Source organism: Muntiacus reevesi, chromosome 4, assembly GCF_963930625.1.
Source record: "Muntiacus reevesi chromosome 4, mMunRee1.1, whole genome shotgun sequence".
In the NCBI taxonomy this organism is placed as follows: domain Eukaryota; kingdom Metazoa; phylum Chordata; class Mammalia; order Artiodactyla; family Cervidae; genus Muntiacus; species Muntiacus reevesi.
Window position 1 is genome coordinate 128,827,919 of NC_089252.1, and position 22,102 is coordinate 128,850,020.

The 22,102-nt window shown below is 36.4% G+C and overlaps 1 protein-coding gene across 4 annotated transcripts in view; it reads right to left on the reverse strand.

The window, feature by feature from the left end:
• PPFIA2 (PTPRF interacting protein alpha 2) overlaps positions 1–22,102 on the reverse strand; it is a 472,755-nt gene that overhangs the window by 378,565 nt on the left and 72,088 nt on the right. For 3 of the 4 annotated variants that reach the window (XM_065935476.1, XM_065935473.1, XM_065935475.1), the window contains exon 2: positions 5,363–5,416. The exons of the other annotated variant lie outside the window; for it this stretch is intronic. In XM_065935476.1, the coding sequence (XP_065791548.1) occupies positions 5,363–5,416 (54 nt within the window). The remainder of the gene's footprint in view (positions 1–5,362; positions 5,417–22,102) is intronic. 4 annotated transcript variants of the gene reach the window in all.

Genomic DNA, 22,102 nt, shown 5'->3' on the forward strand with positions numbered 1-22,102 from the left:
TGACTCTGTGCGATCCCATCCCTGGGATTCTCCAGGCAAGAACACTGGAGTGGGTTGCCATTTCCTTCTCCAATGCATGACAGTGAAAAGTGAAAGTGGAGTTGCTCAGTCGTGTCCGACTCTTCATGATCCCATGGACTGCAGCCTACCAGGCTCCTCCGTCCATGGGATTCTCCAGGCAAGAGTACTGGAGTGGGGTGCCATTGCCTTCTCCTATTTCATATGCTAGCCACTCTGTTTTCTAATTTTCACCTACACATTATAGCATTTCCTTATTTAAAATTCCATGCTTGACTTTTTTTAGTTGGCAAGCTTCAACTCACTCTAAAACTAGATATTGTTTCCTTTCATTTGCCTTCTTTGATCCTCCAGCCACCTCTTACTCCCAACTTGGATTACATGATCCACTTACTTACTTTCATCTCATCCTGTGCTTATATTACATTGCAATTATTTTACCAACCTGTCGCTTTAACTACATTATAGGATGCTGAAAAAAGAAACTGTGAATTGCTTACCACAGTATTTCTAAAACCTAAGTAAATGTCTAGCACACAGCATACACTCAAATATACACTAAATTCTGACTAAACAAATAGGACAATGAAAGTAAGTAATAAAGCAATAGAATGTTCAAGGTGAAAAAAATTAAATTAGATCACAATTCAAACTCACATTTTGCATTGCCTTATCTTTTGAAGCAAGTGAGTAGAACATTGGCATTTTTTGAAAAATCAAATTAAAATCAGTTTGGAGACTTTAAAATTTTTATGCTATTTACAATTTGAAAAATATATAACCCGATCTAAATAGCACCCTCAGGAAAATGAATTGGTTTTAAGTTCTGTGGAGTGTTTACTCAAATTGCTAAGAACCATCAGGAAGACCATTAAAAAGAGAACAGAAAGTACAAAAATATGGAATGTACAATTCTGGTTCCTCAGCGGGAAAAAAAATTAATACAGCTGGAGAATGTTCAGGACAGTGTGCATATCAAGCCTAAGGATACAGATTAGCTGGATAGTCACTTATTCACCATACTCTAGAAATAAAGAGAACCAGTAGCATTTGGCTAAAAGAAGCTTAGAAAAATTAAAACTTTAAGTTATGTAGGAAGCAAATTTATAGATCTTATTATGCCAAGGTAACGAATAGAAAGAAACTAAGGGATGAACTGAATAGCCCCACGAGCACTGTTGTAAGTCCCGGGTGAGGCAAGGACGTGGACTTCATTCAAACACTGATCCCAGCTCTGAATACTATCAGGACACTCTGACATTTGACCAACGTGCTCAGAGTTTGTTTCATATAATCCATCTAGAGTTTCTCTCACATTACTCCTTACTAGATTTTGTCCATATTAACTCTTAAAAATAATCAGAGATAATAAGAAAGTGAATAGCTGGTTTATATCAGCATATAAATAGTAAGAACACTTCTTAAACCAAATGAAAGAGAAACTCCTCTCATTGTGTACATTAGTCTGCTTAGGTCTGTATCACTAAACTTAACTTTTGTAGCCAAAGCTTAGCTATTAAATCCCCCCTACAGACTTAGACGTAGCTAGCAGTATGGGACAAATCCTGGCTCCCGGGCCAACGGTTGGCCAAAACCTCTGCATCATTGTCTCATGGGCTCAAGACAAGACAGCGATCTGTCACATGCTGATTCCGCATGGCCCTGCCTAGCCACAGCTCTCCAGATACGAGGTTAAGCTGGTGTAGCAGTTGAACTGTTTATGCTTTGTACCTGCTTTTCAGCATCCAAAATCCCCTTGGCCATCAGAGACTGAGTTGTTTAGACCTTACCCTGGCCTTCCTATCAGCTGGCCTGATGGCCTGACAACTTGATAATGTGAGACACCCCTGACATCTAACATTTCACAAGCTTTTCACTTTTAATAATGCTAATATTTACAATTTAAAACACTATGGTGAAATGGTGTATTTAAAAAGCACTATTTAATTTAATAGTGACATTTTAATGATCTATTTTTCCTCCCTTTATTTTATATGGGTGTTTCACTCAGTCATGTCTGAGAGAAGGAAATGGCAGCCGACTCCAGTGTTCTTGCCTGGAGAATCCCGTGGGCGGAGGAGCCTGGTGGGCTGCCGTCTACGGGGTTGCACAGAGTCGGACACGACTGAGGTGACTTAGCAGCAGCAGCAGCAGCAGCAGCACGTCTGACACTTTGCAAACCCATGGACTGTAGCCCGCCAGGCTCCTCTGTCCATGGAAATCTCCAGGCAAGAATACTAGAGTGGGTTGCCATTTCCTTCTCCAGGGGATCTTCCCAACTGAGGGATCAAACTTGGGTCTCCTGCATTGCAGGCAGATTCTTTACTGTCTGAGCTATAACAGAAGCCCCAAGAACACTGGAGTGGGTAGTCATTCCCTTCTTCAGGGGATCAAACGTGGCTTTCCCATGTTGCAGGCAGTTTTTTACTGTTAAAAAGTTTACTTATTTTTATATGTGAATATATGCAATATGCTTACACTAGAGGTTAATCTGTGGTCTAATTTTTGTGAATAAAAAATACATGCAGAATATATAATATCTTTGATACAATTTTTCAAAGATAATTTTAAGTTAACATAACAGGCGATATTTTTCTCAATGATAGAAGACATTTTGTCTAAGATACTTGTGTGATTTAGAAAATTCTGTAAGTTCTATATGAAGCAACAATGGGTTTCCAGTTTATGAATTTAAAAACATACTTCCCGAAATTCTTTTCAGAAGGAAACCATTATAAAACATTTTGAATTGTCCCCTGAAAATAATGAATGAGCCAGTCTCCCTTTCATTATTAGAATTACAACTAAGACTACTGGAATGTTCAAAATACCTCCTTAACATTTAGAGTTAAAAATATCATGCAAACTGAATTCCTAGAGTTACACAAATTTATTCTTACCAGATATGCAAATGTATAAATACATTTGCAAATTTGAAAAAAATTTTATATACACTGGCTATCTGAAAAAATGTAACATTCACTTTTTTAATCTTCAGAAATCATACTTATATCTATTCACAGAAAATTTTTCAAGCTTTAAATACACTCATACTTAAAGATGTATCTGGTATTTCTATTACACTGGTAAAGATATTACTCCACAGCTATGCTATTCAATGAGAGACCATTCATTCAACATTTTATATTACTCTGTTCAACAAGCAAAAATTATAAGACCTTGAATTTCTTACCAAGGAAAATTTCAACACAGAATGGCTTTAGTAATACACTGTAAACATTTATTAAAAATACATAACTTTAGAAACGGATAATGAATAATAGTATTTAGAAAATCTATTATAAAGACCCTTCCTAAAGAAAGAAAAAAGTAATATGAAACTTCAAATGCACTTAGTTTATGTATAATTTAATCTGACTTTCAGTTTTCTAATCTGGGGGCAAAAACAGTATGATGATTCAAAGTCTTAAATGACTGAAGCAATTGTAGACATTATTACCGTTTCACCTTCATATCGGGACTACTTTTATAAGCTATATAGAATATTAAAAAGTGGTTTTATTACATAGCTCTTGGTAATATGCTTTGGCTATCTCTTTAACAAGGGGATAGCTATTTAACAACAGTAAAAAAAAAATGTATATTGTTAAAACCCTAGATTGTCTAAGCGCTCAAATACTCTGACATTTGTGTGAAGAATTTCCACTCTACAAAATGTTATAAAATAAACACACCTTCATGGTAGGATATGCCAAGAGAGAACCTCTATCCTCATGATACTATAAATTATGTCCAAAGAAAAGACAAACATATGTGTAGTATAAAACACAGACACATATTCACTTCACTTTAGCTCTTAGAAATGAAGTTGGTTAAGTTTGCCTTCAGGTCATCAACTTTCATTTCTGGGACCTTTTTGCCACAGGGGCTTCTTCTAATAACAAGATTTTAATGCTGACTCAATCTTCCATGGTTTGAAATTTGCCTTCTTGAAAGGATGTGATTAACTTATTTTAACACGGAAAGAGCAGGTAAGAGTTTTATAACCACATGTAGAAGAGAGGTATTTTGCTTAGTTTTGAACAAGAGACAAATCCTCTTAAAACCAACTTATCTCTAATTGCAGAATTCTTTCAGGAATCAGTGAACAGTGAGCGAGGTATTTTAAAGGGAATGGACTTATTCTTCTAATAAAAGGGGAATGCTATGCACAAACATAATGCAAAACAGCAGGGTGAAATTACATCACATAAGCAGTGACCTATACTACTTGCTTATAGAACTGGCCAAAAATCCTGTCATAATATACTTGCTGGGCTGACTTACATTTCATCTTTTCTTATGCTTCAGTGTAATATATTCAGGGACTAAATATAAGCAGCTATCTGAAGACAATACATTTTTTTTCTGCATAAATTCAGACCATGAAACTAACAGGACAGGAATGGACTAAAATACGTTGTTTAGCCTACTTTAGGAGCAATTTGATAAAGATTAGATAGCATCATGAGATACATGAGAGTAAGACAGGAGAGAAAAAGCTACAATTAGTTTTAACACTTCAGTGATGTCTTAATGTAATTATGGACTTCAGATAGATGCCTAGATGAAGTATAGCTAAAAATTGATAACACAGGATTTTGTTTCATATTAAACCTCACAGAGCTAAGTGAAAAAGAAGCAGTGATAAAAAAAAAATTATACTTTGGCTATTTGTTGAAATACATTGAATTTTATCACTTGAGATAATGCCATAAACTTATGTTTGTGCCTGAAGAGTGAAATCACAGGAATGTTATTTTACTGAATGTTTTCTGAGATTAGACATCACAGAAAAGACTACAGTGTTCCAATATTAGACTATCAATCTCTTATTATTGTCTAAAAATAATAATCTTCTAAAATTTTCATGTATTTCATGGGCAAAGTAGGAAAGAAACAGTGATATCAAGAATTAACACTGTGAAAAAAAATGGCCTGAAAAAAAAAAATCTTTTTTCTCAGTAACAAGAGAGTATATTGCAACCAAAATCATATACTTATTTGAAACAGTAAACTCTCAAGTTCCAAAATGTTTTAACTTCTGTTGTAGCCCATTAGTAGGATGTAAGGTGTTAATACATTCTAATGAAGCTTTCATCCATATTTTTAGAGTCAATGTAGGGATGAATTTTACGAATTATTAAAACTTTCTAAAAGACCAAATGATACCACGAAGCAAGCTCACATTTTTATATTAGTTATTGTAATAGCTATAAAGTTTGTAAAGAACCTATTCCAAAAAGTTACCTGTATAACTACTTGTATACAAGTAATCCTGATGATCTGGTATGTACATAATTCAATTTGTCAATAGTTAAATTTAATGAAGAATCTAACTTACCGGTGGATCAGCCCCCTTAGAACCAGCCAGCCCTCCTGTTAGGGATTCGATATCCTGAAAAGGGGAGAGGTGTTGATTGTAAAATGCTACTGAACAGCATGGAGAATTTCCCAGTCCCACAGTGTAATGTATTTTTTAGCTACAAAATGAGGGTACTCAACTACATTTTTGTTTTGTCTTTCGATAATTTTGCTTATGGTAAAACTATGCCAATTGTTGTTATCTAAAGATCTAGATATTTTCTATACAATCTGTAAATAGAAAAAAATAAAAACAGATCAATTATTCTTGAAATATGCAAAGAAAATGGCCCTAGGTTAGAAAGCAGATGTTTCATTCTCTAAGAAGCTGAAGTGAGGGTGGAACTGAATAAAGAAAATTAAATGAAATCGCAATTTAACACATTATTTGCAAGAATTTTGAACCTATGGAAAATGTTCAAACTACAAAAAAATCTAATTATCTACAGTTCACTCAATTACTATACATGTTCAGTTGCTAAGTCGTGCCTGACTCTTTGCGACCCCAAGGACTACAGCTCACCAGAATCCTCTGTCCATGTGATTTTTCCAGGCAAGAATACTGGAGTGGGTGACCATTTCCTTCTCCAGTTACTACATGTAGAAGATGAAAATGTAAACAGATCTGGATAGATTAGCTATTCTTTCACAAGGATTGATTTCTAATCTTAAATTGGTAACCACAGTAGATCATGCCTGAGCAAAGATTACAATTGACAAAGATATCACAAATAAAGAAACGGGTGATGCTGTGGCAAACTAGAAAGCAAGTGCCTTGTTATAGGGACAGATGCAGCTCCTTTTTATCAGTCGTGTGGCTTTGGTTCCAGGGTTACTAATCATGATCTTTTCAAAAGAATCTAGAATTGCAGGTTTTTAAGTAAAATCTCTCAGGATGTTAACCTTTGCAGCCTTTAATTTTTAAACCAGCCTCCTCTCCTCCCAAATAAAAAAAAAAGGAAAACAAACAATCTGCTCAAAGGTAGCAGAAAGAAGTTTAGGGTTACATAAACAAATCACACTTTTTGCTAAAATGTTTATTTCTTGTGAACCTGGTCACTCCTTATCTGTTTGCATCTAGCTGAATGCACAGGTTTGAGGAATCTGGGGAAATGAAGTTGCAGCTAGAAATCAGAGATGAAAGAAAGACATCAGTGTAAAGACAGAAGGCAAAGAAATTTAAATATCTATGATCAGAGAATCAGCCGAACACGCGGATATTATTAAGAATGCTACTAATTCTCATGGTCTTGAGAAAAATTAATCAACAAGAGAATTCTGAAGATGCATGGAAAAGGCATTGTTATTCAAGATTTTTAACATGCTGAACTAAAGCAAATTATGAATTCATGGCTCTAAAGAGAATACAGATGTATACTTATACTCTTTTAATTAAAAAAGAATTTTTGAGCTCATATTCTACTCTGTAAGTTGAGACAGTGTCCTACTTGCACAGAAACCCAAGTTAAACATGGCTTATCTATCACGACGCAAAAATAATTTTCAGGTGTGAACAACAAGAGACGTATGCGCGAATGCATTTATGTTGTAAAATTAATAGGTGAAATAAGCAAATCCCTTGAGAAACTCTGAAAATAGTTGAAAGTGAGTCAGTCTTTTAGATGGTTGTTGAATATTTTGTCTACCAAATATAACTTAAATCTTTGACAAATGTGTCTACCTTGTTTTCACATGTCTTCTTAAATACATAACAAAAAGGGAGATACTAGAAAGTAAAAACATTAATTTTTATAGATAGTTTTAAAATTTGCTATTGTAACAATGCTATTTGGTTAAAACATTCAAATCAAACTTTGATTTTTTTTTAGGTTATGGAATTTAGATTTAATAGCTAATAAAATTATTATTACTTACTGAACATTGACTACATGCAGATATTCTTTAAATGCTTTGTATACATTATAAACAGTCTTAGAAAATACCTACAACAACCTTATAAAGTAGTTATTCTTTTCTCACTTACCATGTTAAAAGGTTTATATAGCTTAACCAATACCATACAGATATTAAAAAGTGGGGTTACAAAATATATTTGTATGATTCCGAGCTTGTTTTATTTATTTATTTATTTATTTTCAAGCCTGTGTGTTTAACACCAACAGTAGGGAACAGCTTCACCTTGGCATCCTGGTGAGTGAGCACATATCCACGTGGGCCATGTGGGCAAGGTTGACCTTTGGCTGGCACAGGTCTTGGTGGAGCATCCTTTGGGCCTCCCAGGAACATGACAACATAAGCAAGCCATGAAGGTTCCACACAACTGGTTCTCATTCTCCTCCCTGGCACCAGGGAGGCATGGAATTTTCCCTTGCGCCCCCAGATCTATCTACAGGATATAGAATTGCTAAAGCTTAGGATGGAATGGGCTCCCCCTCAACAGAAGAGCCCACTGCTCTTACTGTCTGTTATCTGGCTTAACCAAAAGTGTGTCCTGTGGGCCTGGGGTCCAGGTCCAGGACTGGACTTAGGCAAGCAATGTGACTAAGGTGAAAAACGTAAGGAGACACTCAGTGTGAAGGTCATACAGGTGCTGATCCAGCCCTTACAGGATCCTGAGTGATACCCCTTCAATGTTATATGCCATTCTTAAATAGCATAGCCCATTCTTAGACATCTGCAAAGCAAACGGACACTTGTAGAATCCTAAGAGTGAATGGCCCTTTACACTCCGTGCCCTATGTACCTGATTTGCCTCACCCTCATCCTGGCCTTTCTGGGGATCCGGAAAGCTGACACAGAGGTGACTCCGTTTATGCTGTGTATGTAATATACCCTGTCAGTCCCTCTGGACCCACTGTTTCCCCAGTCGAATCTACAGACATGTGGGAAGCTAACCTGGCACCTGCCATGTGCTTCCTGGGGAAGGCCTGCTGCTTACCACCAGCATTACACAGCCTCTTTTATGTGGGTGGTTACCACCTATACAGAACCCAGTAAACCAGGATTAATGAACTGCATGAACTATGTAATCAACTTTCTTCAAAAGAAAATCCAGCTGATGAAAGTTTCACTTTCTTCTCCAAGGTGTCAAACACCTGAGTGAGGTTATTAGCCAGTCTTTGACAGAAGCTATGGAGAGTCAGTCTCTTTTACACGGGAAAACTCTGCTCCTGAGATGGAAGGTTGGTAATTCAAGGCTGATCCATGGATCAGAAATCTTGGGAAGGTTGAACTGCAAGTGGGATGGAGCAATCAGTGTCATAGCTCTGAGCAGAGGAGATTTGAGGGCAGCCCTTTGAGGGAAGGTTTAAAATAAATCCCACTTTGTGCCACACTGATGCTCTTGGTTGCCTATCTGCACCCCCTTCCCATGATCGAAAAATTGATATATTTTTTTCCCTTTGACACGTAATTTGAATGATTGAGCTGTAGGGATTCATCATGTGGTTTTTCATGCAAATCATTAAGTTCAGATGTTGAAAATCCTGCTTCTTCTGTGTGGAGATGGGGAAAAGGAGTACTTTGGGAGTACAGGGCCATTGATGGTTCCTTATTTTTATCCCTGAAGAGCAGGATCAGCCAATTATGGTAAAGCTGGGTATTAAATATGCTAAAATGAAGAAAAAGTTCTAAACAGTCAACTGAATTTAACATTGCACATGTCATCAAATTCAGAACATCTTAGAACCTAACAGCTACATTTAAAGTTAATATCAAGTATTCAAGTATTATTCTTCCAGTTACTTTATATAATATGAAAATACTTAAAGCAATATAATATTGTTACCAGCTGTGAGTATGTTAAAATTTGATTTATGCATATTTTTAACTTGTAATTATTTTAGAAATTCTTTAGAGGAAAGTGACCATATTTCAATGTAGAGTACATTTTTGTGCACAAAACAATCTATGAAAAATGTATTAGTACAGTAAAATCAATATAAAATAGTAAAACATCAACCATATTTATTGAATGATTATATACTCAATATAATGACTACATAAAATTTGTTTCAAGGTCTTAAAAAATATGATGAGGTATCTCATGTTTGTAGAGAAGTTTACACAATTCATATATTCAAAATATCAAAATTCAGCATTTCTCTCATCTCTTTCATTGAAAAACCCCCCAAATGTCCTTCATGTTCCATTTTCTCTCAGTGCCGGCTTCCATCCCCACTACATCATTGCTACCCCTCTTACCAAGGTTACTAATGACATCTAATTGGCTGAATCAATGGTCAGTGTTCCATCATCATTTTTCTTGATCTCTAAGCCACATTTGACACAGTTAACCACTCCATCCTTCTTGAAATCCTTTTTTTTTTTTCCTTCTTAGTTTATTTAGTACCATGGCTTTTATCCTCAGAGATTTACACTGCCTACTCCAATTTCCACTTGGGTGTATTACAGTCATCTAACATTTAACACTGCAAAATCAAACTTGGTTTTCACCTCAACTCCTCCCTCAAAGTAGGTTTCTGTCCCAGTACTGTCCATCTTGACATCACCATTTATCAAATTTCTCAGGTGCAAATCCGTCAGCAAATCCTGCCAATTCTATGTTTAAAATATGGCTAGGAGCAGACTATTTCTTATTACCTACATTGCTGTTGCTATTAAATCTCTAAGTCATGTCTGACTCTCTGCAACCCCATGGACTGTAGCCCTCCAAGTTCCTCTCTTCATGGGATTCTCCAGGCAAGAATACTGGAGTGGGTTGCCGTTTCCTTCTCCAAGGGATCTCTCCAAATAAGGTAATGAACCCGCATCTTCTGCACTGCAAGCAGATTCTAAAGAATCACTGAGCCGCCAAGGAAGCCCAGCCACCTATGTTGCTACCATCCTAATCCCTTGAATCATATCAACAATATCCTCCCTTGGGCTAAAGAATTATCTTCCTAACTGTCATCCCTTCATGTGTCCTTGTCTCCTCTTTCCCCATATATTCTCCACACTGCAATCAGAACTATCCATTTAAAATGAAAGTTAGGTTAGATCACTCCCATGATCCAAACCCCTCCATGGTTTCCCATTAGTCTTAGAATAAAATACAAACTCACTACTATGTCACGCAGGCCCTGTGATGCTCTGGCTTTGGCTGTCCACTGATCTTGTCTTTTGCCATCATCCCTCTCTCTCATGCGAGCCAGCCACACTGGCTCCACCGCTGTTTGAAAAACAACCCAAATACAATCGACTGTCTGAATCAGTGAAGGTGCCACCCAAAGCAACAGGCAAACTCGAAAACAAGATGCTTAATCCGAGGGTATTTTACAGAGATATGGATGGTTGAATGGATCCAGTGCAATGGTGAAGCATGGAGACTGGCAGGAAGTTGTAAACACTCCAAGCCCAAAGGGGTTCGGTGAAAGAACAGAGTTGTCTGGAGTTCAGCAAGGGATGATCACCACTCACCAGCCTCTAGAGCAGTTTGCCATACGGTGGGAGCTCAAGAAGCACTTTGTAGATGAATGACTAAATCAGGTAATATAATTTATACTTAAAAAAGGCAAGTCTCAGACGATGTAATTGAAGTATTTCTCATTGTTCTATAAATGTATCACTGTGAAAGCATAGCTCAAGGCAATAGTGTCTGCATACCAAGTATTTTTAGCATGCCTGAATGAACAAATTAATGAATGACTTGTGTAAGAGCATACATCTGGTAAATGCTCCAAAGAAGCTTTGAAATCCTGGGTGTTTTAACTTCAAGGACAGTATACATTTTTTTTTCCATTATACATCACTAAAGAGATATCCTCCTTCAAAAAAGACACTCAACTCTATATTATCTTGAGGCAATACATTTCTCTATACCCATAGTTTCTAGTTCAAAGAAGGAAAATATACAAAATGATTTAATAGAAAAAGAGAGTCAGACATGACTAAGCGACTCAACTGAACTGAAACATTAAATTCATCTTCTGGTGAAATACTGCCAATATTTCAATTAAAGACCTGATACCCTAATCATTGTACAATAAATAAATCAATGGTTGAAAACTTTATATAACATATGTGCTGAACATTAATAAACAGTTCAAATACATTAACGTAAAAATAAGAAATGCTCATTTTTAGGTAACATTTCAGAGTGTAGGTACATAGTACTGGGCTTGAGTAAAAGTCAGGAAACAAAATTTCCTTAAAAAAATCATTCAGTGTTTTACATAAGGCTTAATGGGAACAATCTTTCATCACAGAACACCAGCTCCTTGAGGCAAGCATCCAAATAATGAATCTGAGTTTATTAATGAGGCATCTTTCCTCTTTTACCAGACTTAAGCTGTTAGTGTTTCCTTGGCAACTTTACAGGGTAAATTTCCTGGGAGGCAGAGAAGATGCAAGAAACACACAACCAATTTCATAAATCGTCTTTCTTAAGGAGGCCAGAGAGAGTCCTATTTAGTACTTCTTTAAAATTTTTAATAGAGGAAAATAGCTACATTTTTACTTTGAACATAGTCTGGCACAAATATGAATGTTCTCTGAGCCACAGAATTAATTCGTTAAAATGAGAACGACGGAACACCTGTTATGACTGAGGCACTGGGGTGGACACAGACAGCATGGTGTTGAGTAAGTCAAAGGCACAGCTCTCAGAGTCCAGAGTCTAGTTGGCCATCAGAAGGACAACGACAACTTAAGCATAAGGCACCACATTGAATCTGATGGATGGAATCCAGAGACTATGACTTCAAGGATCTTTCAGTATACCAATCTGAAGAACAACATGAGGAAGAATTCAGGGAAATAAGGTGCTAAATTTACAACACATAGGGGTTATGGGGGTAAATTTCACAGAGAGACAGTAAGTCTGAGTATTTCATGTTGCTGGAATTGTATTCATTTTCGCATGCATACCAGGTAAGTCTGCCCTAAGATCTTGGTTGGGTAACATAATAATTAACATTTATTAAGCACTTATTGTACCAGATGCCATGTTGAGAGCTCTACTGTCTCATTTAAAGCATCCCAGCTCATTTAGCTGTTAATATTTTCATCATTTTTAAGATGGTGAAACAATCTTCAAGACTTTAAATGATTGACAAAGGTTACATAACTAATAAGTGTTCAAATCTAGACAGGCTAACTTCAGAGGCAATGATTTTTAACAATATGGCTTTCTTGACTAACTGGAGGTGTGGTAAAACTATGGAGGACATCTCGGCACACCACACGGAGACTTAGCAGAAAACGTATTTATTTAATATTTGTATAAGGAATGAATAAAATTGCAAGCAGAATTCTCCTGAAGTGAGGTGCATATTTTCTGATGGGACAAAAAACTTCCTGGTTTGACCTACAGATATGAGCGTTAACACCATTGGATTTAGCAAAAAAGTAAAATTCCAAAGATTTTTGCTTTATATTTCTAAATTCAAAGTATCCTCCTCAAATAATTTAAACCAGGACAGGAACTCTACATATATTAAAAACCTAATTGTGTCAATGTTGCATGGAATAGGGTTTTCTGAAGAAAGTACAGAAGAGTTTTAAGGTTCTGCCTTTTCTACGGAGGGCCTTCTTGGAAGAACTTTCCATTATCATTTGTGTGTGTGTGTGTTACTTTTTTTCTTTCTTGTCTATTCCCCTGCATATGGCTGAGGTGATAAAGGGAAACTTTAGCTAAATCTTGACTCAGACTCAGCTCTTTTTTGCCAACTTTTCCACACTGATGGGTCCTTGTTATCTCAAACTCAATACAGCCAAATCAGACACCCTCTCCTCTCCTCCTCTCACTACGCTGGCCAACTGCCTCCACCCAGCTTCTTCCCTCAGTGTTTATCTCTATTGGCATTTCCAAAAAGCAGTCGACCAAGATTTCTGAGGTCAATAGAATATTCCCTCACTCTGGTATTCAAATAACAAAGCCAGTCAATTTTTCCCTTCTGGGTATCCACTTAGTTCATTCTACTACTTCCTTTCACTCCATTCACTACCTTAGCTCAAAGCCTCATCTAATTTTCCCCCTATTCCTAGCTTTCTCCAAAACAGTGTCTTTCTTGAGTTTTTCTACTCTAATCCTTATATTAATATGGCCTCTTCTCCAGAGACGTGCTTCTTGCAATGTGACCTGGAAACTAGGAGCATCAGTGTCACCTGGAAACTTTAGAAATGCATTTTCTTGGGCTTTACTCTCGTTCTGCTGAGTCAGAAACTCTGTGTTCAATGCTTGTCTAGCCCTCCAAGTGAGCTTTGATGCAGGGTAAAATTTAAGAATCACTACTTCAGAATGATGTCTTTCAAATGCAAACATGTGTATGTTAACTCCTATACTCAGTCCTTAATAATAAGATCTTTTTCTTCTTAGAAAGAGAAACGTACCAAGTATCTTTATGCATGATTTTTCATTATATGGTTCTAGACTACTTTTCCTATTTCACTTTTTACCAACTCTTCAAAAGAAACCATATACCCCCATCATAATGAATCCTGTGCTTCATTTTGTGACCAGTGTTTTCTTACTTCTGTGCTTCTACACCACAGATCCTTCTCCCTAGAAAGCCATCCTTCCCTCTGGATAAATCTTACCCCTCGAAACTCCATCCAGGCACCACTCTTCTCAGGAGACTTTCCTGAGCCCTGAGAGCTGGGTTAATGGTTCTGCGGCTACTTCCACAGCATCTTGTACTTAACTCACTCACAGCTCTACCAAATCACTTTACAATCGTCATTCTCCTCATCTGTCTTTGCCATTTTAGGGATAAATTAGCTCAGTGAGGCACTTGTCATTTGTGTATTTTCAATAATTATTGTGAAGCATGACCACTAAATGTTAAAGGAATAAATCTATGTTGAATTTTGCCTCCCATGAACTCCTATAAGGAGAGGGCTAGCTGAATGGCTGACAGTAGTATTTGGGATCACTCTGAAATGTGCATTATCCTATATTAGTCCATTTTCATTTTGGATATATATTGGTTTCATTGGTGTATACCAGCCACTGAGAAGCTGGTTATCTTTGAGTTTACTGCAAAATTTAAACTTTTGGAGGACAAAACTGATGATCAGATATCTTTGTTCACACAACAGAGGACCATCCCAAGAGAACCTGGCTGAGCATTCAGCAGCCCTGTATTTCTACCTCATGCCTACAAAATGTAACAGACATGCAAGTAGAAATATCTTAGTGATCAAGAGAACAAGTTCAAGCCTAGTTATACTACTTACTAGCTATGTTATCTTGGGCAAATTGCTTTATATGTCTCATATAAGTCAACTTATGTCTTACTACTTTATCCTAGAAGGACCTTGGGTTATTAATTATAGTAGTTCATAGAAAGTTATATTGATAAGCTTTATAGTAAATTATCAATTAAAAGCAGCTATTATTATGTATGCATAAGTATAGATTAGATTATACATGTACAAAATAAAGATGGGCTATGGACACATTACATATTGATATGCATTAAAATATAACCATTACCAGGCATATAGATGAGATCCAGATCCAGATTAATTCTAGGTATGAATCCCCATTACATTTCTAGAATGTATTTTCCCCGAAAGTCAAGAGATCCTAAGTGTCATGTTCTCCCTCCACAACTATCCCTATAAATTTACGCATTTCTATGGCTTCGGTTCTTATAAATTTTTCACCAGTATCTTTTTTAAAATGCATAATTTTTATTCTCTCTACTAAAGTTCAAGCAATCTTTCTGCAGCAGAGCACGAATGACTTTTTTAATAGAATTCATGAATGTACACACAATTTATTCCTCTTGCAGTGTTGTGTCGTATGACATCATCACATGTTTATACACCGCAGTGGACAGCGTTAAGTCTGTTTGAAATGCACTATAGCAAGTGAGAGGAAGAATCCAACATTTAAAAGAGGATATCAATGCTCTGATCCTAGGTACACAAAATTTGTGAAAATTTATCTTACTATCCTTCATTGGTTAAGACTCAATTTCTGTGATCTTAATTTATAATTAAACCTCCAATTATATGATGCTTCATCTTTTCCTATCTGATACAAATACAAGTAAATAACTAGAAAAAATACAATACCCAACCTATCCTTTTTACAAATCATGTTTTATTTTTAACTCAGTAAATAACTGCTTAAAACTTTTACTGGGTTAAAAAAAAACCTGAATATTATCCTGAGGTGACTTTTTTAGAGAAGAGTAAAATATAACTCTTTTTCAATTATTACCTGACTATAGTATCTCAAAGACATATCCTTTTGATTTTCATCAGATATTTCTAACAAATATCTAACAATATCTCTCTGAATTTTATGTATTAGGCCAATTAACACATAGAGTTTTTAAGGTAATCATGAAAAACTGGTGAGAATGCAGATGAAACATTTTCAAATTCATTAAGTTCATGCTTCCAGAAAAGTCTGACACGGGATTTTCAGCTAAATATTAAGTATTTATAGATAATACCTTAATTTTGGAAATAATGATCATGAAAGAGGGAGAGATGAAAAATAGATAAAGCAGTAATAAGTAGCATTGCCTAAAATAAGACTTGCAAAATTTTCAGAAAGAAGTCTAAGTTGAATCTAAAGGGTATGCAGATGAGTTCTCCTCATAATGCTATTTTTAAGAGAAAAACTTAAGTTCTAAATCACAAGAGGTAAATTTTATGTTCATTTCCTGTTTCTTCTGCTTTTGAAATAAAGAATGATGACTAAAATGGTAATCAGAAATAGCAAGAGGATGTATAATTTTTCTATTTTTCTTATGGGCAGCCCTATTTCAATTGATGCTAACAAGATTCTGATACTAATCAATGTTTACAATATCAATATCACATTTTAAAAATAATATTAAATAAAAGGAAAAAGAAATGAAACTGACTGAAATCAGAGCATGAATGCACTGATATTATGCTACTAAATGAGTTGACATTATAGCATAGTATAAGAGTCTTCCAACCTGGAGATTCAGAGGCAATGACAAAATGTTCTAGTCAGTATACATTCTATAGATAGTCTTCTTTTCTTCTATTCAACTGAACAAGTTCCAGAAAAAAAAAAAAATCAAAAGCAAGTTTCAAAGTTTATAATAAATATGCTTTGATTTGTAAGACACAATAAATCACATAAAATTGGAATATTTTATCTCCCCTTTCTGTAATATTTCTGGAACTTACTTTTCCTTATTTATCATTCCTCCTAGATGTAAATGAGAGCAATTCAACTAAGCCACACAGCCAAGAACTCCAAAGTGCAAAGAATTCTAAGTCTCTTGAGATTAGCTCAGTGGCAAAGAAATTTGACTATTTCTCTTAAGTAAAGCCAGCCAGGCAGAAAATGCAGACAGCCGACACTTTGCTCGATACAGTGTTAATCAAATCTGGTGACTATAAGACCCACGCCCTGGTTTTCAATGGCTCTGTCTCTGGCAGTTCAGCCGCTGTGTGAAGCAAGAGGACAGCTCTTCTGTTTCCAGCATGCACTGGCTCCAGTTAACGTAGCGGCATGCAAAGTGGGAACTGCCTGCAGTTACTTTTTAATGGCAGATTAGTCTTTATCCCTTGCCTCCAGCATCCCCAAAACTGGAATGCGAATCCTGAATACATAGTGCAATAGCTATATATAACCAATATTAGAACTGGAATCTTTCTCAATTTTAGGTTGGCCCAAAGGCCCAGAACAGTGCTATGGTAACAGGCACCCCCACATCCTCAAGCGAGGAGCTCCACCAGGTCTTGCTAAAACACTGTAAAGAAAAGTTCTGCCAGAATTGCAAAGCATCTTCTCTTAATGGGGGCATTATTAGCATATTGAAAGGAAAAAATATATATATATCATTTTACATACCTTAAGCACATTTAAAATGGGTTCTATCCTCTTAACAAAATTTTAAGTGCACAATGCAGTACTATTAACTGTAGGTGCAATGTTCTACAGATCTCTAGAACTTACTCATTTTGTATAATGGACATTTTATACTTGTTGGTTGGCAACTCCTCATTTCCTCATCTCCATAGCCCCTGAAAACCACTAATCTCTCCTTCTATGACTTGAACTATTTTAGGTATTTCATACACGTGAAATTGTGCATAGTTTGTTCTTCTAGGACTAGCTTATTTTACTGAGCATATCCTCGAGGTTTATTCATGTTCTTGCCTTTAGCAGGATTTCCTTCTCTTTTAAGCCTGTATAATATTCTATGTGCATGTCTATGTGTAAGTCTCTGTGTGTAAACATCACATTTTCTTTATCCATTCATCCATGGGGATCTTTTGCACATCCCAGCTGCTCTGAATAGTGTTACAGTGGAAAATATTTTTGAGATTACAATTTAAATACTTGTGGGTAAATGTCCAGAAATAAGATTTCTGGATCATATGGCACCTCATCTTTAGTGTTTTGAGGAATCTCTTCATAGTGGCTACACTATTTCGCATTCCCACCAACAGTGTACAAGGGCTCCGGTTTCTCCATATCTTCACCAAAACGTGTTGTCTTTTTGTGTGTGCAGTACAGTATCTTTGTTTTTTAGCATGTTTGACACCAAAGCCTGTCTTTGTTTCTCACTCCCTAACCTCTAAGCACACATGGGCACACATGCACACATGTGTGCACACACTCTCATTTCTAAGACTAGCTGTTGGCTACACAGGAAGAAGTGCATCCAAGAGGATACCTAGAAGGATAAAGCAAACTAGCCTGGAAGTGGATAAAAAGAATGCCCAGGGGTAAGATGTTTATTAATTTTCTATTGCTGCTTTAACAGATTACTACAAATTTGGTGACCTAAAACCAAACGAGTTTATTTTCTTACAGTTTTCGAGACCAGAAACCTGAAAATCAAGGTGGGGGCAGGGTTGTGTTCCTTCTGGAGACTTCAGAGGAGAACCTACTTTCTTGTTTTTTTCCAGCTTCTAGAGGATACCGGCGTTCCTTGATTCATAGTCCCATTCTCCAGCTTCAAAGAACATCAGTTTGACTTCTGGTTGCACCTTCACGTCCCTTTTTCCGACTCTAACCCTCTGGCCTCCCTCTGAGAAGGACTCTTAAGATAACAGTGAACCACCCAAGTAACTTAGAATAATCTTCCCATCTCAAGAGCCTTAGACATAATCTATAAAGTTCCATTTTTTGTTAGGTAACATATTTTCAAGTTCTGGGAATTAAGATGTGGACATCTTGGGGGGCCATTATTCAACCTACCAAAGGGGATATTAAAAATGCAAGCCAGAGTAGGCTTGGCCTGAATCACAGGATGTATGAGGACACTACAGATTCAGAACAAACACTTTCTTGACCAGCCCAGGAGTTTGTTAGGTTGTTTTTGTACTCTAAAATAAAAAAGCTAAATATAACTTTCAAAAATTGCATCCACTGAATTTCTATTTTATATGTATATACATATATATGTGCGCATATATATATATATATATATATGCCCTATATTTCTTTTCCATGGGGATGGTCTTGATCCCTGTCTCCTGTACAATGTCCTATATTATCACTCTATGTGTTTTCTTTCCATATAAATTCTAACTCACCTAGCAGAGATTTATCTACCTCTCTATGTTCCATGGATTCTCAAAAATATATTGATTCAAAAAACCCCAAAGTCATGGAAGGAAGCTTGCAGTTAACAGTTGCCTGTATGGTTGCAGCAAAGCTTTCTTAAGGACTCTGCCAAAAAGTAATCTCCTTCAGACCCCAGCAACTTATATTCTCCTATTATAAACTATTTTTCTATTCTAGGGCATTGAAAGATGACACATTATTGGAATTAGTCACTGACACTAAGTGAATCATTTCCACAGATTCTATCCAATCTCAAACATCTCAAGTGCAAACTCAATGGGGAGAAGTTTATCCTTCTTCATTGTCCACGATGCATTTGCCAAATGTCTTTCATATGAAACATTACTTCAACAAGTACCTACTGATGGATAATAGCTCAAAGCAAATTTTCATCAGTCATGAGAAGGAGGTGCATCATTTCAGACCAGAGGTAACACTCAGGGAGAGAATTCCATAATGGAGATAATTATCAAAAAGGGAAAGGGAGAAAGGATACATCTCACTTATTTTGCAATATTGTTTAATGTATCTTTGGAAATTGGGGTAGAGAGACTGTAAAATGCATCTAAATGATCCCATCTCCTAAATTCCATAGCTTTGTGTACTAGTCTCCCCTTGAATATGATATGGATCTGTTGGAAACATAGTAAAAATGATGAGATGTAAGATTCTAAGATTAGGCTGCAAAAATTGTGATCTCTCTCTGTGTCTCTGTCTTTCTCTGTCAACCCTTAGGGGAAGCTGCCCCTTACAAGTATCATTATGGGGACGTCCATGTAGCAAGAAACTAATGTCTCATGCCAACAAGCAGCCAGGACATAAAGCTTGTGAGCTCAGTATGTGAACTCAGAAGCCACTGCTTCCCTCTATGAGACTGAGGTGGCTGCAGCCTTGGCTGATGCTTTGATTGCAGACTTATGAGAGACCTTGAGTCTGAGGACCCTGCTAAACCACCCCAAATCCCTAGCCACAGAGGTCATAAGATAACAAATATTGTTGTTTTAAGTCAGCTGGTTTTGAGTTTTATAAAACTGCGTAATTGTTTATGCAGGGATGGATTGCAGCTAAATAGGAATGGATAACTAACACAGCAACTAAACTCAATATACATTTCACATTTCTAATACTTTCTGCCACATAAGGGCTCAATATAACATAAAAGCATTTCACAGAATTAAAATTTTTATACCAATGAGCCAATAAAAGAAATAACATTTTTCTTATTCTGGTCTTTATGCATTTACACAACTCTATCTAAAAACAGTATTTCTAAAAACATTCTAAAAGGAATGTTGGGGTATAAACACTAAGTGATCAGCCAATTGCTTACATTGTTATTAGCAACTCTCAGTATGAATCATAAAAATATGCAAAGCTCACAGTACATCTTCTTCCATACACATTTCTGTTGTCTTAGCCATTTCTGAATATGTAAGAATTCTTAAATTTTTGCTATGATTACTACTAGGTTGAATTTTGATACTTCAAAGCCACATGTAACTATCAGCTTTGACATGGAATTCTATTAAAAAAAGAGCAATTTCTTTTCAATTATGTATGAATGACTCAGTCAAACTGTCACAAAAGAATATTTAAAAAGCACCGTGATTTTTAGATGCTGAATATACACCATCATGGCTGATGACTCATATGTTATTTTTAACCAGAGATATTTTATAACATAGATTAAAAATATTCCTCATTCAGTATCTGATCACATATTAAAAATATGAACACATGCATCCAATTTATTTCTATCTAGTGCTTGAGTAATAAATAAGGTAATTAAAAAGCATCCATTTAAGAAGGCACAAGGAAGTATATGACAATCTTAAAACTCCATGTATAGAATTCCCCCCTCCTCCATAGGAGCTTTTACAAATGGTCTAGCCTCACTCTGCACATACACATGCTAGTCAAAAAAAATGTTTCCCTTAGAAAAATATATTCTGCTCCAATGACCACCTCTATACTTCAACTGATTTCTGCTTCTTTTAAATGGTTTTGCATTTTCTATTCCTCAACTCTAATTTCCTTAGGCAGTTCCCTGACCTCATTCCTAATTCCCAGTGTTGTAACAGATTTGTCTGAACAACCTGGATCCCCCAAAATGACAAAATTTATCCAGAGTTTTGCAATCAGAAATTCAACAAAGGTGATAATTTAATTTCAATATATTATGGTTTTGTCATGTAGTTCATGTTAGTGTTTTATTAATACATGGGTCTGTATAGCTCACTTAGAAACATGAGCTTTAGAGCCAGGGTACCTAGGTTCAAATCTTGACTTTGACACAGATTAGATATGTAATCTTGGCTAGCTACTTCACATTTCTGTGCTTTAGTGTCTCATATATGAAACTTATCTAATAAGGGTGTCTCACATGATTGATGAGGGGAGTGAATGACTGCACATAGAAAGTACAAATGTTTTAGGGGCAGCAGCATAGAGTCGGACACGACTGAAGCGACTTCGCAGCAGCAGCAGCAGCAGAAGCAGCCACAGTAGAAACAGCAGAGGTCACCCATGTGCCTTCCTTTGAATCACATGTTGATGCTGTGCTGCGCTCAGTCGCCCGGTCGTGTGGGACTCTGCGAACCCATGGACTGTAGCCTGCCAGGCTCCTCTGTCCATGGGGATTCTCCAGGCAGGAATACTGGAGGGGGTTTCCACGTCCTCCTCCATGGGATCTTCCCAACCCAGGGATGGAATCCAGGTCTCCCCCATCGCAGGTAGATTCTTTACCATCTGAGCCCCCAGGGAAGCCCATGAACACTGGAGTGGGTAGCCTATCCTTTCTCCAGGAGATCTTCCCAATCCAGGAAGGATTCTTTACCAGCTGAGCTACCAGGAAAGCCCCCACATACTGGTAGGGGGAGAGAAAAAGCTGGTTTTTCCATTCTTCTACCTATAGGTTCCCCATTCTCATAATCCAGTCTTAAAGAATGTGGCATCATAATTTCATCAGGATACATTGTGACTGAGTCAAGTTTAAGGAAAAAGACACAAAATGCATATTTTTACATTTAAACTTTTTATATTTGACTTACAAAACTATGAAGAAACCAGGCTTATCTAATGAAGCACAGACACAAGATGAGCAGATCTCACAATATTTTTGCAGATTTAATTGGAACTTATAATTAAATATGGTCTCTTAAAGTCTTCTTGATATGTAATGGCTTCAGCAAAACTTTTTATCTACATGTTACTTTATTTTCATTTCTTTGGAATTCATTATTG